Source organism: Monoraphidium neglectum, assembly GCF_000611645.1.
Source record: "Monoraphidium neglectum strain SAG 48.87 unplaced genomic scaffold scaffold00230, whole genome shotgun sequence".
NCBI classification, from domain to species: Eukaryota; Viridiplantae; Chlorophyta; class Chlorophyceae; order Sphaeropleales; family Selenastraceae; genus Monoraphidium; species Monoraphidium neglectum.
Window position 1 is genome coordinate 18,516 of NW_014013398.1, and position 16,689 is coordinate 35,204.

General features: G+C 62.9%; 7 protein-coding genes across 7 annotated transcripts; 3 read left to right on the top strand and 4 right to left on the bottom strand.

Moving 5' to 3' along the window:
* Positions 1-2,211: 2,211 nt before the first annotated feature.
* MNEG_2117 (hypothetical protein) lies at positions 2,212-2,728 on the top strand (the record flags this gene model as incomplete). The annotated part of the gene is made up of 2 exons (XM_014049405.1): positions 2,212-2,218; positions 2,385-2,728. The coding sequence occupies 2 exons, from the start codon at positions 2,212-2,214 to the stop codon at positions 2,726-2,728; spliced, it is 351 nt and encodes a 116-aa protein (XP_013904859.1).
* A 1,113-nt stretch (positions 2,729-3,841) lies between these two features.
* Positions 3,842-5,649, bottom strand: MNEG_2118 (Histone H3.3a; the record flags this gene model as incomplete). Its single annotated transcript, XM_014049406.1, has 5 exons — positions 3,842-3,952; positions 4,224-4,319; positions 4,653-4,715; positions 5,047-5,271; positions 5,635-5,649. 5 exons carry the CDS (start codon positions 5,647-5,649, stop codon positions 3,842-3,844), a joined length of 510 nt encoding a protein of 169 aa, XP_013904860.1.
* Positions 5,650-5,869: 220 nt separating this feature from the next.
* On the top strand, positions 5,870-8,034 carry MNEG_2119 (hypothetical protein; the record flags this gene model as incomplete). Its single annotated transcript, XM_014049407.1, has 6 exons — positions 5,870-6,097; positions 6,268-6,335; positions 6,534-6,741; positions 7,137-7,316; positions 7,521-7,670; positions 7,909-8,034. 6 exons carry the CDS (start codon positions 5,870-5,872, stop codon positions 8,032-8,034), a joined length of 960 nt encoding a protein of 319 aa, XP_013904861.1.
* An 839-nt stretch (positions 8,035-8,873) lies between these two features.
* Positions 8,874-10,254, bottom strand: MNEG_2120 (inner membrane protein; the record flags this gene model as incomplete). Its single annotated transcript, XM_014049408.1, has 4 exons — positions 8,874-9,062; positions 9,297-9,521; positions 9,809-9,948; positions 10,146-10,254. 4 exons carry the CDS (start codon positions 10,252-10,254, stop codon positions 8,874-8,876), a joined length of 663 nt encoding a protein of 220 aa, XP_013904862.1.
* Positions 10,255-11,416: 1,162 nt separating this feature from the next.
* Positions 11,417-12,121, top strand: MNEG_2121 (hypothetical protein; the record flags this gene model as incomplete). The annotated part of the gene is made up of 1 exon (XM_014049409.1): positions 11,417-12,121. The coding sequence occupies one exon, from the start codon at positions 11,417-11,419 to the stop codon at positions 12,119-12,121; it is 705 nt and encodes a 234-aa protein (XP_013904863.1).
* Positions 12,122-13,218: 1,097 nt separating this feature from the next.
* Positions 13,219-13,614, bottom strand: MNEG_2122 (hypothetical protein; the record flags this gene model as incomplete). The annotated part of the gene is made up of 1 exon (XM_014049410.1): positions 13,219-13,614. The coding sequence occupies one exon, from the start codon at positions 13,612-13,614 to the stop codon at positions 13,219-13,221; it is 396 nt and encodes a 131-aa protein (XP_013904864.1).
* Positions 13,615-14,997: 1,383 nt separating this feature from the next.
* On the bottom strand, positions 14,998-16,606 carry MNEG_2123 (hypothetical protein; the record flags this gene model as incomplete). Its single annotated transcript, XM_014049411.1, has 3 exons — positions 14,998-15,765; positions 16,171-16,285; positions 16,512-16,606. The coding sequence occupies 3 exons, from the start codon at positions 16,604-16,606 to the stop codon at positions 14,998-15,000; spliced, it is 978 nt and encodes a 325-aa protein (XP_013904865.1).
* Positions 16,607-16,689: the final 83 nt, after the last annotated feature.

The window sequence follows — 16,689 nt, forward strand, 5'->3', positions numbered from 1 at the left end:
CCCCGCCGCTGCTGCCGTTGCTGCTGCTGCCGCTGCTGTCGCGGCTGCTGCCACCCCTGCCGCTGCTGCCGCCCAGCTGCTGCCGTTGCCTTGCTGCTGCTATGGCTCAGCCGCTTCACTTCTTCTTCTCCGCAACCTCCGGCTTTGGGAACGCCGGCGGCCGAGGCGGCGGGGGGATGAGTCCGGCCTTACTGAGCAAGAAGGTGACGCGGTCAGAGGGGTGGGCGCCATTGCCCATCCAATACCTTGAGAGCAAGAGGACAGGGGGGGGGGGGAGTAGGGGTTAGGTGGGTGGGGCTCGTCCAGGGTGGAGCACAGGGATATTGTGGATGCACAGGTCTCACACCAGAACAGCCCGAGGCTGGGCTGACCGTTTCAAGGGCTTGATATCACAATAATTGTCACTGCGCCTGCACTGGTCGGTCGTCGATCTGTTCTGAAACAGGTGAGGCACGACGCCGCGTCGCGCAGGGCGGCAGGTCGCGCAGCTGCGAACCCCCCAGCCGCGGCCGCCGCCACGCACGCACGCGACCCGGCGCGGCTGTGCGGGGCCTGCGCTGGCTCACTTGATGCGGTCAAAATTAAGGCCGAGGTGCTTGTTGCCGTCGGGCGCTGGAGGGGGACCGCAAGGGCAGGAGGGAAGGAGCGGCCGTTGCTCCCTGCCATCGTCATTGTTCCATGCCCGCCAACTGCCAATTGGGGAACTCCCTAGCGGAGAAATTTGGCCTGGTAGGCACGGACAGGCGGTTTCCCAAGCGAGCGGCCGCGTGTTTGCATGCGCCGCCAGTTTCAGTGAGCTTATTCATGAGCCTCACCTGGGTGGGGGTCGTACCACCCGACTTGCTCCAGGGGCCGCCCGTCTCGCTTTGACCTTGCCTCCGCCACCACAATCCGATAGAATGGCAAGTTCTGCAGCGCCGGGAGTGGCGGCAAGAAGAGGGAAGGGGCCGCCAAGTACGGGTGTGATGCAGCACACATGCTTTCGCGCGGCGGCGGCGCATACAGCTGTTCTCCCCATTGAGCGACTTTGTGCGAGCGATGCTGCCATTGCCACCAGGCGCACCCGGCGACCGAAGCGTGCTAAACGTATTCTGAGCACCATGGTCGTCCTCTAGAGCCTGGCCCGGACCCGGCACGAGTTGATCTGAGCTGGAGACAGCTGTGACAGCTGTGAAGTACAGCGCTTTTTAGACTGTCACTAGCGCGTCCCCTGCTAAAAGCTTGATTCACGACAGTACTAGCAGAGCGATCTGATGGAACTGTGCCATATCATGACAAGGAAGCCAAAGGTTGCGTTCAGAGGATAGTGAAACCAAGCACACGATAACGTAGGTGTCAATGGCGGGGCAGGGCTCAGTCCAGCACTTCCTGGACCGTTGACCGCTCGGCTTGCAGCCTCACCAGTTTCCTTGTTGCGCTGAGGTGACGCCCGCCGCGTAGCTTTTGGTGGCGCATACGCAAGATTTAGCTGTTACTCTCGTTGGCTGTGCATGATGCACACCTGGGAGCATTGGCTGGGCGTTTGCAGCCAATCATGTGCTGATCTGACACCGCAGGCGGTGCTGGACAAGGTAGCTCTACTGGCCTCAATAGATTTTTGGGCTTTTTTTAATGGGGCCTGTTATACAGTCTGGGCATCAGAGGCCAGAGTCTGCCTGATTCCCCACCATCCCCCGCAGTACGGTACAGTGTGCACCTGTATCCCCTTCACCTCCAGACCTGCCAACGACACAGACAGCAAATTGAAGGACTTGATTAATTCCGGCCTTCTTGGGGCTTTTCACCCGACGCACACCGCGAAGACTGTACAAGCTCATACTACGGTACGTAAACTCCAAAGGATTGTTTGGAAGCGACGAAATAGTTCATTCGAGACATGAGCAGTTGACAGAAAGCCCTTCCAGCATGTCGGTGCCGTGGGATGCGCAGCGGAGCGTTATCGTAAGCTTACAAAGCCGAGGCGGGGTGTCAGGCATGTGAAAAAGCCAAGTTGTGCATAGACCATAGCATCAGCAAGACTGGTGTGAACAAGTGCTGTAGTAAGGTCCATCACAAATCATGAAACCATGAAACCGCTGCCTGTTGAGACTCGTTTGTTTCGCTTTCCACGCGGGTCGAGCCACGAAAGATATACCGTACAAATATCTCATTGAAACGTATCTAGCCTACCTTCGACCTTCCTCGAGAGCGATCACAGCATCAACGACCAGGATGGGTGGTGAGTCCCACACCAACGAAGGCGGTTCGAAGTATGAAAGGGTCACTAAGAGCATGAAACCGCATACATGTAAGCTCGCGGCTGAAGGCACATCGCGCAGCGACATGCACCATTCGCTACTGCCTGCCCAACCCTGATTTCGCGCTGCCCGCTCCTGCCCGCGCAGCCTGCACTTCAAAGGTTGGCGCCACCGACGCCGCCGCCGCACCCGTCAAGGACCCCGTTCTGGCGGAGGTGCAGGCAGCTGGCGCCCTCGCCGCCAAGGTTGCCGCTGTCCTAGATGCCGCCCCAAGCGCCAACGCTGAAGTCGAGGCCCATGCTGCTGCCGAGCCTGCCGCCGCTGTGGTTCCCGTGGAGACAGTTGGCGAGGTGGCTGAGACCGCCGTGCCTGCTGAGGCCCCCGCTGCTGAGGAGCCCGCTCCGGTCGTGGCAGCCCCTGCTGCCCAGGAGCCCGCTGCGGCCGAGCAGCCTGCAGAGGCACCCAAGGGGGAGGAGGGGGCGCAGGCGTGAAAACACATGAGACGGAGTTCCATGGATGGCACCTGGCCCCTCTGACTGTTTGCTGCAGGCCAGCATCCCTTGCATCAGAATGTCATGTCGATGATCTTGCACTGTTGCCGGTAGCCGCGGGACCCGACTGCGTTGCGGTCTGTGACGAACCACGAATCTCCCTCAAACCAGCTTCTGCCCCAAACACCGAATAATCGAGTCACCACTAGCATCTTCCGCCGCACACCAGCTTGGCGGCCAGTCAAGACTTGCAGCGATGTGATAATCGCACACCACAAAAAGTGTCATTGGCACAGCGCATACAGCGCGTTCATCCCGTAATTGTGCGCTGATCCTGATGGCGACGTTGCCGCCACCTGGCATTGTTGACGCCTGTACTAATGCCCTGTGAACTGGGCTTCAGGAGATCGTGCAGGCGTGAGGCGTGTAAACCTATGTCATTTGCGGCTGTGATTTGTTGCTCTTGGCACGGTCAGCTGCTGCACAGAGACCTGATGCACCGATCCCCGCGGCTGCCACGCCTGCCAGCCGAGCAGGTGCTTTTGCCCGGACTACCAGTCGGTATCCATCAGGGGCCCCCCGCGGCATTGAATAAGAAAGCTCTTGCTGCACCACGCACCCACCCCAGCATGCAGATCTGGAAGCTGGCAGAGTGAGCGTCAAAATTACAGAGACGATTGAAAGATAGGGGATACAGGGTAGGCAGGGGTGGGGCCAGATGTTTGAGCATACAGACTTGTGCAGCCGCCGAAAAGGCGACTAGATGAGTCGCGTCAGGGTCATAATGAGTATCAGTGTCCATGCAGTCGTGTAATGCGATCGCTCGCTCGCCACCCTTTCATATGCCACACCGATCCGCTCAAGGCAGCTCTGTGACGGTGCTGGGGCCCGTGGTGCCGGGAGGACCACCCTTCGCAGCCCAGGCAGCAGGGGCGCATACGGCCGAATGTGGTCAGGCTGGCACGTACCCAGAGGAAGCAGGGGGCCAGCGGCTGCCCTGCGCGATGCATGTGTCAGCCGCGTGTCTAATGTCCTCGCAGGCGCCACCACCCGCCCTCCGTGCGCCTGCGAGGAAGCCGCGCCTGCGTCGCAGCGCAACACCCAGGGTGCTACTCAGAGCGGCCGCTCGCCCCTGATGCGGCGCGCCAGCTGGATGTCTTTGACGAACAAAGTGATGCGCCTGGCGTGGATGGCGCACAGCTGCGCGTCCTCCATCAGGCCAGTCTGCAGGGCGGCAAGCACGCGGGTGTGGGGCTCGGGAGCTGCTACTTCACAATGCCAGCTGAAGGGTGCATTCGCCAAGGAGGGCGCGATCTGATAGCTCACAGGAGCTGTGCCAAGGCTGAGGCACCACGCCCTGCCCTCGTCTTGGCGTGCTGCATCACAGCTGCGATGTGGACCCCCTTGAGCCACTCCAGTGCTGCAGGACCCCCTCCTGCCACAACCCCACCCCACCACCCCGGCAAGCAAGGGCGGCCGTGGTCCGCAGGCTCACCAGGTACTGCTCAGCCGCCTCCTGAATCGCCTGCACCGCGGTCAGCTTGTAGCGCAGATCCTTCGAGTCGGCCACATTCTGGGTGACCTCCTTCACCTGGCGTGGTCGGCGTCGGGGGGAGGGAGATAGCGATGCGGCTCGCCGTAGCCTGGATCCAGAGCCGTCAAGGGTTGACAAGCGGGCGGCTCGTTGAGGTCGGCCCGGGGGCGGAGCCGCGGCCTTGCCGGTGGTGACGCGCGTGCAGGGGCGGCCGCTGCGTGCGGGCGCTTCGAGCGGCCGGCCGCCTGGCAGCAGCCAGGGCCGGGCTGCAGCCACCAGGACGGGCCCGGCGCAGCTGCAAGGGGGCCTTGCCTGGGCCCGGCGGCGCTCCCACGCGCTGAAACACATCCATCATCCCCTTACGCCGGCAGGAATGTTCAGAGGGCTCACCAGGCGCATGAATGGGGCCTTGGGAATCAGCAGGTCGCCCGTCTTCTGGTACTTCTTGATCTCCTACAGGGCACAGCACGCACAGAGCGGTGCGCAGACGCACAACTTCAGCATGGGACGATGAGTGGCAGGCACAGCTTGCGCATTAGCATGGCGGCAGGCCAGGGAGGTCGGAGTGGGCGCGGCGCAGGGAGGCGGGGAGGCATGCATGGAGGCGCGGCGCCGCCGGCCCAGCAAACGCAGGCGAGCGCGGGTGCTGCTGCGGGCCTGGGCGCGATGCCCGGGCCTCGACCGCCCATGTGTGGGGATCTGTGCGCAGCGTGCGGTCCTGCCGCCCTCTGCCAAGGGTGCCGTCCAGGCCGCCCCGCGCCGCCGCCGCTCCCTGTGCCTCGACGCTTGCCTTGAGCGCCTTGGCGCCATGGCGCGCCGGCCGCTTGACGCGCGGCACGGACTCCGGCACGCGCGGCGGCGCGGACTTCCGCGCCGCCTTCTTGATCGGCTTCTTGACGGCCACAGGTGTGATTGACTTCCTTGGGGCCAACTTCTTGGCTGGCAGGGTCGACTTGGCACCCAGCAGCTTGCTCTTCTTGCTGGTGGTCGTCGATTTGCGCGCAACTTGCTGCGGGCAAGCACAAGCCGGTGCGCGCGCGGCCGCGATGCAGATATCAACTCCGCGTTGGGCCGACCTCGCCAAGCGCTTGTGCAACTGAGGCATTGATTGGCGGTCCTAGCCGAGCGGAAGGCGCAGGCAGCGCTGCACCATGCGCTGCGCCAGGGACGCGCCAAAAGCGCCATGCGAGTGGGCACAACACATGCCGAGCTGTGCAGAAGTAACCCACGCCTATTCCAAAACAATCTTGATTGGAGTGCCGATGAAGCACCTTCCCGGGCATGCTGAGGCTTCATAACACCCCGGTGCGCTGTGGCTGGTCGCAGAGATCGCCCAAGGCAAGCCCCCACGTCCCACGTCCATCAAAATCACCTTTGTCCGCGCCATATTGGGCCTCCTGGCCCGCTACGGGCCGGGGTGACTACCTCGTGTTTCGAATGCTGTGTTGTTCGCAGTATAATGTCTTGCTTGTTCTTAAAAACTTGTACGTACAGAGAGTAATGACGGTGCTTCGATTCCTTAAAGTATTGCCTGATTATTGTTGTCGATCGTGTGATCTGATCATTGTCGACGGCTGTGGCAGCTGGCTACCCCCACATAGGCGACAATGCTCCTGCGCCAGGCACCCTCAGTAGCTTGCGGTAGCTCCCGGGCGGCTCGGCACCAATGGTCGCGCACGCCGGCGCTCGCCGTGCACGCAGCCAAGAAAGGCGGTAGCGGCGGTAAGGAGAAGAAGGGCGGCCAAAAAAAGGGCGGCGGCGCGCTGGCTGGACTTTTAAAGAAAAAGGCCGAGGGACAGGGGGCCGCATTGGAGGAGCTCGCCACCCCCGCACAGGTGCGGGTTCGGGGGGACACGGGCGGTTGCTTGGAGGACCACGCTCCATGCTCGCCCTCGCCGCAGGCGGCCGGCAGTGCCAGGCGTCACCACCTCACCCCAACCAAGCGAGCCGGTCGGTCAGCAGCCCCCACAACCGGCCCGTGACTGCCCGCCTACCGTGCCTGCAGTACGCTGACCCCGAGATCAACCTGCTGCTGCTGTCCATCTGCCAAAGCTACTGGAAGGCCTACAAAGAGTGCGCATCCCTCATCAGACGCAGGAGCATGGGCCCCGAAACACTACGCGCATGCACCCCACGTCACAGGCAGCTGCGGGGCCCGCACCGCGGCGGCGGTCGAGCTCGCACCCTGGCCTTGCGTGCATCGCCAGCCGGCCCCGCCCATCAACGCCCCCATCACTCCACCCCCAAACACCCCGCACTGCAACCAAACAGGTACCTCATAACCGTCGACCTTCAGCACCTAGCAGAAGCGATTTACAAGGCACCCTTTGTCTGCCTGGCCCACAACAGCTTCGAGGACGGCGTGGACGACCCCACCTTCGTGTACGCGAATCGCGCCGCGCTGCGGCTGTTTGACGCGACATGGGACGAGCTGGTGGGGGCGCCCTCGCGCATCAGCGGCGACGAGTCGGTGCAGGAGGTGCGGCGGGCCCGGCTGGGACCGCGCGCACAGCGCGCCGCTTTACAATGGACTGAGTAAGAGGTGGAGGCCGTCAAGTCGAATTTTTTTCTGCACGCTTGAGGAGGTCACGAGGGCCCGCCTGGACAGTTGTAGGCGCTATGTAGAGCGTCGCGGCGCGCAGCCGAGGAGCCGAAGGCAGCCGTGGCAGCGGCGCCCTGGCCGCGCCCTGGGACAAGGCTGCGCAAGGGACCAGCTGGGACGGCGGCTGGCTGGGCCCTTTCTAATTGCCTCCAGCAGCGTGCCCAGGCAGCCTGGGCAGAAAGGGGATTCCAATTGCACCTGACGCTCCTGGGCAGTGGTCCAGGCAATCAGCAGCGCCGCCCCGCCCCTTCCCGCACCCCTCGCCCCCGCAGGAGCGCAATACTCTGCTGCAGCAGGCCGCGGCCACCGGCGCCGTGGAGAACTGCGAGGGGTGGCGGCGCTCGCTCAAGGGGCGCCGGTTCAAGATCAAGGGGGGGCGGCTGTTCAACGTCTCCGAGATCACTGGGGACCTGTATGGTCAGGCCGTGGTCTTCTCGCAGTACGAGGAGGAGGTGAGGGCCTCAAGATTACCGGCCGCTCGATCTGGTGTGATCTGAGATCAACTCTCCACCTGGATGCTCATGTCCGGGCGACGCGTGCTGGCGTCGACCAGGTGCTGACGGGGACGGTGGTCGCATGAAAAAAATGCTGTTGCTAGCAATGCTTGTATCGATTTTCGACTGGCTTCTACGTGGCGGCCGCGTGCGTCCCTGCAGGATGGGTCACTGGTGACCGTCCAGGGTGACGCGCCGCCAGCTGTCGAGCTGCCGCCCACTGAAGAGGACCTGGCGGCTGCGGAGGCGGCGGTGACAGAGCAGGGCGCGGCGGTGCGGGCGCTGAAAGAAGAGCGGGGGCTGACAAACCAGGTGTGTGGGGCGTGACGGCGTGACAGCGGGCCTGCAGTCGTGTCGCAGGCCAGGGAGGCGGCCGTGGGCCGAGACGGTAAGGCTTGCAGCGACGATGCTGCTGTGCAGCGCGCCTCGCGCCGCGGCTGGTCGCAGTCATTCCATGCAGGGCGCTGAAGTGCATCCTGCAGTCGCCCGGGAAATGCAGCTGTCCGCCCGTCACTCCACCTGACCGCTCGCCCCGCCCCACAAATTGCAGGACCCCGAGGTGGTCGCAGCCGTGGCGGAGCTCAAGGCGCGGAAGGAGGCGCAGGCGGCGCTGCAGCGGCGGTGGGAGGACATGGTGGGCAGCACCATAGAGAGCCTCGAGGAGGACGACGAGTGACGAACTGCCTGGCCGGCTCTGCCGGAGGTGCTGACGGGGCCTGGTGCCTCACATTACTGTCGGCCTGGCCGGCTGGCGCTTCATGGCTGGCGGGCGTGCTGTCAGGGCCTGGGATCTCAAACCAGTATAATGAACGAGCGGCAACACTATTGGGCGCACGACAGGTTCTTGGTGTAGGGTTACAAATGTTTATCGGGTATGCGTCAGGAAGTCGAAAGACCCAAGGTTGTGTTTGCACAAAAGTGTTCAGGTGAGCACAAGTTCTGGGGAAAGAAGTGTGGAAAGCATTGAGGTGGGCGCGTGGTGCAGCAGGAGCCGCTCGTTCAGCATGCAAGAGGCGCGGATTGATTCCTAAACTGCTGTCCACCCGTTTTGGCCATTGAAGGGCACGCGCAAGAGACACTCAAAGAGTTGCGTGTGCGCAACTCGTGTCGTGACCATTGACGCGGCAGTTTGTGGTGTGTGATGGTGTGCCGGCAAAGCCCCAGTCAAGTGTGCTGTCGAAGGTACCCGACCGAACCCAAATGGAGCACGCACGCTGACCTGGCTGGCGCGCTCAAAACGTGAGGATGGCGCAAACACCCTTGTCAGCAATACAGAATGCGTTAAATCCCCTTTGAGGCCCTCGCGTGTCGCTGCGGGCCGGCGCCAAATGGCAGGGGCAGTTTGCAGCCCGCGCGGCGGCGCAGGGCAAGCCCTTGAGAGCCGCAAGAAAGAAACGCCACCGCTACTCTAGGAGTTTGAGAGGCACCAACACCATCTGCAGGCCCCACGCTGGACATTGCATGGCGGCCATGCCCGTGCCATGAAGCTTCAAGCTTCATCAAATTGCTGTCGGCTCAGATGAACCGAATGGGCTTGAGGCCGGGGAATGTGACACCCAGGCTTTCGTGGTAGATCTCTGCAAACGCGGCGTAGATGGCGCTGAGGCCGCAGAACGCGCCAACATAGCCAGCGGCGTGGTTGACGGTTGGGCTGTAGACGCCACCCGCCAGCAGCCAGAAAGTGGTGGCTAGGCTGCCAAAGACCTGGAGGAAAAGGGAGTTGACATGGAAGCGGTTCAGTTGAAGGGAGCGCCGTTGTTAATTTCATTCGGCAAATATTCTGCGATGTTTGCATGCCAAGATCACGTGAGATCCTAAGAGGATACAATGTATACATGGGATCACGACTAATGGTCCAGGACAAAGAGTGTCGCGAGTCCCCATCCGTGGCGCTGGCGCACGCCGCACGCGCAGCCCCGCGCGCGTCCGGTGACTCACCACCATGAGGCAGCCGTTCTTGCGCAGCGTCGGCACGAAGAAGCCGAACGTGAGGAACCCCCAGGCCGCCCGCAGGATGCACTCGCCGACCTTGAAGCCGGCGTCGGGGGTGAAGCCCAGGTCGGGGTGCAGGCGGGTCATGGTCTGGAAGAAGGCCCAGGAGATCCAGAAGGAGCCGTACGAGAAGAAGGCTGAGCCGGCAAAGGTGTTGCCCTTGAGCAGCTGCTTGGGTTGGGGTTGGGGGTTGTGTGGAGTTGCGTAAGCGGGGAGGAGCATGGTTTTTGTGAAGTGGGTGGCCTCATCAGGAGAGGCGGCCGGGGCTTGCCTTCCGGGCGGGCAGGGCGGCGGCATGCATGAACTGGTGAGCATGCGCCGCATGCTGCAGGCATGCACGCACGTGTGGGCCCATGCAGATTTGAGCGACCTTCCGCGCAGTGGGGCGTGCGGCACTGGCTGCTTGCCGGCCCGATTATTTGCCACGGGGCTGGCCGAGCGTCGCTGCAGGGCCGCACCTCTAGCACGCCGGCCACCATCTGGGCAAAGCCGCCATAGGCAAAGGCGTAGCCCATGACGCTGCCAACAAAGACCTTGGAGGACCAGAGGCTGTCGACAGTCATCAGGAAGAACGTGGTCATGCCGAAAGCCAGCAGGCCTGGGGGGTGCGCACGCATCGGCGCGGCAAGTCAGCAAGGGGACGCAGCAGCGTTGGGCCATGCACGTGGCAATCTCAAGGCCATGCCAGGTCTGCATGGGATAAGATGCACCATATGAATCAACTTGCGGCTCCCTAAATGGCATGGAGGGGCCAGGTGCGGACTGCAGCGGCCTCGCACCCAAAACACGACTCACCCAGCGGCGCCGGGTTGCCGATGGCGGCGGACCAGACAGGCTGGGGGGACGGCTCAGGCGAAAAGTTGCCACCCTCTACGTCCGTCACGGCGCGCGTGTCTTTCACCATGGCTGCTGCTGCGTCTCGGTGTTGGTTCGGGTGTGCTGTCGAAGGGCCTGTGTCGAAGGGGCCTGTGTCGAAGGAGCGTGCGAGCTTTTTGAAAGAACTTGTTTGTTTAGATATGAACGCTTCCGTATCGGAAGATGCCTGATATGCTTGCGTCAAACACGAAAATGAATTCCTCCGGGCGCACGTAGTTGCCTGTGACAGGTCAGGCCCAAAACATAGCGTTCGTCCCAAGCGGATGTGTTAAGAAAAGATTTTTGTTGCCTCCATCATCTTTTCTACGAGGAATGCTCGGTGGGCAGTGCGGCGAGAGCAGACCGGCAGTGCGCCGACTCATCATTTTTCAAAGCTATGATCGAACGCCTCGCTGCCGCCGCTCTCACAGCGCTTTGTGGATTCCAGGCAAACACTGGACAATCATATTCGCAGTTGCTTTGCATTCCTGTCAGCCAGTGCTGATGCTCAACACGGGCCTTCGGATGTGCCCTTGCAGCTCCATTGTGAGTGTGGGCATCCACGGCCACAACCTATGTATTGGTCCCAGGTTACGTAGGACTTTTTCCCAATCACCAAAATGACTGATGCCCCAGTTTCAAAGCGTCCGGTCAAGTTTTGTTAGGTAAAGCATTGGTGACACGAATCAGCCAGCTCACGCCTGCGTCCCTCGGCATCAGGGCTGCCACAAGTTGATGCTGATTACAAGTTCAGACATACAGGGCGATAATGTGCCTACTGTTGCACTGGGTAAGTGGCGGCACAGGTCAACTTTCCGAATGGGAGCCTCGAACCTGTTCTGTCTTGGTGGGATCGGCCGGACTGGTTCTGCTGCGGGTGGGCGCGAGGAAGGCAGGTGACGAGGAGGCACACCACTCACGCTATCGCGCAATTCACCTTCTTTTGTGTTGGGGTGTAATCCGCAAAGAACAGTCCTGCCCTGTGCCTGCCCCCACGCCAAGTGGATCGGTGTCCCCGCCGCTCTCAGGAGAGTCGGTGCAAATTGGCAGTGGCTCTCTTCTGCTTCACCAACTGTGACCGCAGAGGATAATAATTGCCTCTACATAACATACGTTGATATGGGAGTACCGTACTGTAGCGATCATTTCTCAATAATTTCCGACACTCCTCCGCTGCACAACACAAAGGGCGCGGCTCGTAGCAGGCAAGCATGATCGCAGCCAAGCTGGACTTCAGGATCCCGAAGGGGTCTTGCGCAGCATTGACAAGCGTAGCACCTCGTGTGCGCCGCCACGTCGCGGCTCGCTACCAGCCCGGCGACGCCCGCAGCGGTGACAGGCCCCAGCTGCGCGTCACAGAGGCCGACCTGCTCGACGGAATCCGGGCCGAGGTGCTCGGCGCGGCCGCGTCGACCTCTCAGTGCGCGCTGGACGAGGGCGCCGCGCGCGACGCGGCGCGCCAGCAGCTGGACGTGCTGACTGCGCTGCCGCCCGGCACCGCCGACGCGCTGCCGCCCGACACCCTCAGGGCGCTGCTGGCATCCCAGGGGCGCCTCGCGTACGAGTGCGAGCTCCGCCGCCGCGCCGCCGTTGCAACCGCGGCTGGTGCGGCGGCGGAGCGCGCGGCCGCGCGGCGGCGCGGCTCGCGCGCGATGCACGCCGCGCGGCTCGGCGTCTCGGCGTGCGACGAGCTGCTAGCGGGATGCCACGAGCAGCTGGAGCAGCGGGTCGTGGAGCCGCTCGCAAGGGGGGCTCCCGCAGCCGAGCGTGGCGAGGATGACGAGGCGCTGGAGTATGCAGAGTGCATCCAAGGCCTGCTGGAGGTGCGGCGCGCGCTGCTGGAGCACGCGGGCGGCGTGCAGCAGCTGCTGACTGAGGATGAGTCAGAGCAGGCCGATGAGGAGACGGGCGGCTGAATTGGAAGCTCAAGGAATTGACATTGTGCAGAGATGCCGTGCGGCTTTGCGGCAGGTTGTCGGGTGCGTTATCTTCCATAACCTGTTGTTGTTGTACAGTAGACAGTTGGAAGCTGCTGCTGCTGCCCGGCAGCAGCAGCAGAGAGCGGGCCGCTTGCTGTTGCTAGCTGTCTTCTCTATTATAGATGATTCTGTCGCTCAGATGAGGTTGTCTCAGGTGGTAACAGATGTGTCTAGCAGTGAGCGGGGTGTTGCATGGGAGCACACATGTCGGTTGATGAACCCAGGGGTGACGCTTGAACGGCCAATTGGCAGGTCTAAAGAGTTTGTCAGTGAATGCGACAAAGCCCCTGCATCCTAAGCAAGTACGCAGCGCACAATTTGCTTGTACCCCAGGCCAGGCAGTGTGGGTGAGGGCGAGCGCCCCTCAGGCAGGCAAAGTGGTGTGCCACATTCAAAAGACGCAGACGCTGGATGCTCGCTCGCACATCAAGTCCTCGGTCGGTGCAGGGTGTTGCTGAGGCAGCGCCACATTTGGCACCGCTGCAGAGCAAGATGCTGCTCTCGGGTGTGTCGGTCTAAAGGTGCAGGGGTGGATGCGACAGGCGTGTGCACAGGCACATGCTCCGCTGGCAGCCTGCACGAATCCAAGGCTGGAAAGAGAGGATGTGGGAAGCCGTATGTTTTGGCTGCGCTCTCGCAGACCCACTGAACAGGCCCGCCACCACCAAGGGGGGCCTGTGCGGCGAGCAGCAGGCAACAATGTGTGAAGGATGCTCTCAAGCAGAAGAGGGCGAGGCCTGATTTGAGGGAGCAAAGCTGACCTGGCCGTGCCATTCAGGGCAGGCACCTGAAGCTCGTGTGGGGAATACAGCTGCAGCTCACAAGGCGGCTTGGCGGCCCAGATTGGCAACGCCGGTAGAGCGGCGCCACAGGCCACTGGCCTGGCAATTCAGGCTCAGAGCAATGGCTCCTGTACGGCGGGCTGGGCTCGCTGCAGAGCTTCAAGCGATCACACCCCGACCCGTGGCGCACCCAGCCGCCTGGCACTGCGGGCCATCGTAATCATGGCCGTTGCTGCACTGCTCTTGGGCTTCTCATAGCAGCAGCGCCTCAATTTCCGCCAGCAAGTCCAGCAGCTGCGCCACAGCCTGAGGCTTGCAGGCGGCGTCCAGGCGGCGCCCCCAGTCCGCGTCGGCCGCCGCGCGTGCCAGCGCCTCGCACGTCCTCGAGTTGGTCGAGTCGCGCCGTGCTTCGAGGCGGATCGCTATCAGGGATGTGGCAGCCACGCTGGCGACGTTGTCTGCGACAAGGGTCACGGCGGGCTGCTGGGTGTTGGGCGCGGGTGCGACGGTTGCCGCAGCGCTGGCGGCCACGTAGGCTGTACGGCGGCTCTGGACATGCGTCTGTGCCACAGCCTGTGAGAAGGGCAGGGAAGTGATGACCACAGCGTCAGCTGGCCGATCTGCCTGGCGCTGCATCCGAGCGCGCATGGTGCACAACACAGCTCAGCTGCAGATGCAGCGGCACTGTGGCAGCCTCACGTGACGCAACGGGGGAAACAGAGCTACCTGCAGAGATTCATACTCACCATCTTCAGCACCCTGCCCTCGGCCCTCACGGAGCCTTGGTGTGAGAGAGTTGCCATTGATCTTGACCGCGAGGGAGACCGTGTACACAGTGTGATTATCGAAAACTATAACACAATAACCTCTTGTAAGACGACGCGGTGAGCTGGCAGCGGCTCAGGGCTCACTGCACGAGTACGGTAACAGCACCACTCGGGAATCTGTCTGATCGAGCACTCTGAATATCCTTGCCTTTGAAGTTAGCAAATGTGATTCACGATTGCTCCGAGCGCAAACTTTGAAGTGGGCCAGCATGCCCCAACATGCGCAGCTGCCAACCAGCTGCTGCACCCTTGATCGCCCTCACGAGTCTCTAGTGCCCGGGTCGCTTCCACTTCAACCGACCCAGGAAGACTTTGTGTGACCTCATATCATGTGCACAATCGCACCTGACCTTGAGCAGGCACAGCGGATCTTGTGGAGTGCAGCAGCCGACAGGCATGCGGGCAGTTGTTGCGCGCTAGTGCTGCGCAGCTCAGGGATGCATCAAATGCCTCAACCCCCGATGCGACATGACCCACATGGTCAGCCGCGTTGCGAATCCAAGCTGGCTAGCCGACCGGGCTGTTACACAAGGAGGGAAATGTGCGTGCCCCAGGTCACAAGACCCAGCCACCGCAGCAGGCGAGCTCTGCCAGCAAAGGCGTTCATGTCCAACTCGCCACGCCACCCCCGCCGGGCGCCGGGCCCCTGCTGCGAGCCCAGCCCAGCAAGCGAGCGGGGGTGAGGTCCAGATCATGCCAGGAAAGAGCGAGCAATGCTCCAACAATTTGCCTCGGGCAGGCATGCTCTGTCACAAGGACGGCAGGAGCCGCCTTTCGGGAACAGCGCGGCTGGCTGCCCGCAAAGAAAAAAACGCACCCGGGCGCATGCATGCGTGATGCTCGACCCCTGCGCACTCCTGCACCATGTGTCTGGATACTTGGGTGCAAAATTGGTCGCCGGCCGTCGGGGGGCGCGAGGTGTGACACGTCGCGCGCGCAGGGAAACGGGGCTGGGAGTGAGGTGGCGGGCCGTCCAATCATGCTGGCTACTTCGACAGCGCAAACCGGTGATCTGCGCCGCATGGTGGGGCCTCGCAGCGCACGCGCGCCGCCGGCACATCAGGCCCAGCTGCCGCGCAACACGCGGCCCCGCCCCGCTCCACTCCCGCCGCACCGTGGCCCCGCGCGCCACGCCAGCGACTGGCGAGCGGCGAGCTGTTGCGCGACCATCCCCGAGAGTACGGCCGCGTTTTTTCTGCGCCCCTCACTTCTTGTTCTTCTTTTTCTTATCGAGGGATGGCAGCCCCTTGGCTGCTGCCGCCGGCTTCTCTTCCTCCTTGCCCTTGCCCTCGCCCTTCTCCCCCTGCTTCTCGCCGCCCGCCGCCGCGCTCTGCTCCTGCTCGGCGGGCTCAGGCCCGAGGTCGAGCTCCGCCGCGTGCGTGTGGTTTTTGAGCGCGCCCCGCACGTCCGCGTCGCTGCAGGCGGCGGCCTTGAACAGTGCGACCGCCGAATCCAGCACGCCGCGCCACTCGGCCGCGCCCGCGGCGGCCAGCAGCTGGCTCCACTCGAAGAGCGCGTTCCCCTCCATGATCCGCGTCTGCGCCGCAAACGTCGCCTGCGGCTCCGGCGTGGCCGGGGCCGCGGCCTGCTGCTGCTCCTTGCCCGCGCGCCGCGCCGCGCGCCGCTCCTGCTCCTGCAGGCGCCGCGCGTCGGCGGCCTCGGCCGCCGCGACTGCCTTCTTGTACCACCCCGAAGCCGTGTCCATGTGCGCCCGCGCGGCTTCCACATCCTCCTTTTTCACCTTGGCAAGCGCCGCCCTGAGCGCCTCCGCCTGCGCCGCGGCCGCGGCCTCGACCGCCGCGCGCTCCGCGTCCGCGTCGGCGCCGGCGCCGGTGCCGGCGGCGGGCGGAGGGGGGGTGGGCTTGACGATGAGCTTGGCGCGCAGCTTGGCGCGTTCGAATTCGAGCTGGCCGAGGGCGCAGAGGCCGTCAAAGTAGTCGGGGTGGAACCCGAGGGCCTCCTTGTAGCGCGCCTGGGGGGCACACGTGTATGAGAGTGTGTGTGCGTGTGTGAGAGAGAGCACGCGTGTGTGCGTGTTGAGTATGTGTTGAGTGTGCGGGTGTATTGTGTTGTGAGGAGGAGCGTGTGTTGTGTGGAAATGTGTGTGTGTGTGTGTGTGTGTGTGTGTGTGTGTGTGTGTGTGTGTGTGTGTGTGTGTGTGTGCTACGTGTGCGTGTGCGCATGTGCGTGTGGTCGCATCAACATTGCAATCGCATGTCTATTTGACGTCGTTGGTGCACGACAACCTCGCCTTGAAGGAGGGGGCTGGCGGGCTACACAGGCGCGGCGATAGGGAGAGCAGCTTGGTGTGCGCACACGCGCCCGAGCGGTGGGCGTGGAGGTGTCCGCGGGGTGCATCTAGCTTGCGCAGGCTTACCTCGGCTTTGGTGAACGCCTCCTCGGCCCTCTTGGCCAGATCGTCGCCCAGATCAGCGCCACTGTCCGCCAGATCATCAAGGAGCTTGTGGGCCACACAGACAGACACATTGCCCCTGGTGTGTGTGCAGTGTATGTGCATTGTGTGTTTGTGTGTGTGTGTGTGTGTGTGTGTGTGTGTGTGTGTGTGTGTGTGTACGCATGCACACAGTTGGCTGCATACATAGGTGCAGTGTTCATGCGCCTGTGTGTGCCGCCCCGAGCAGACGACCGGGGCAGGAAAACGCAGCCGGCCGCGGCCCAAACCATAAACCCTGAACCCAGCGGCCCCCCAAAGCCCACCAGTTGAGCAGGCCCGTGCAGGTGACCTCCTTGAAGCGCTCCGCGGCCGACTCAAATATGGGGAGCGCCTCGTCGCTGCGCAGGGTGGCCTCCATGGCACGCGTCGTCGCGTCCCACCTGAGTGATTGATCGATGATTACGGTTTGTTTTGGGGGATGTTCAGGGGTAGGGGTGGGGG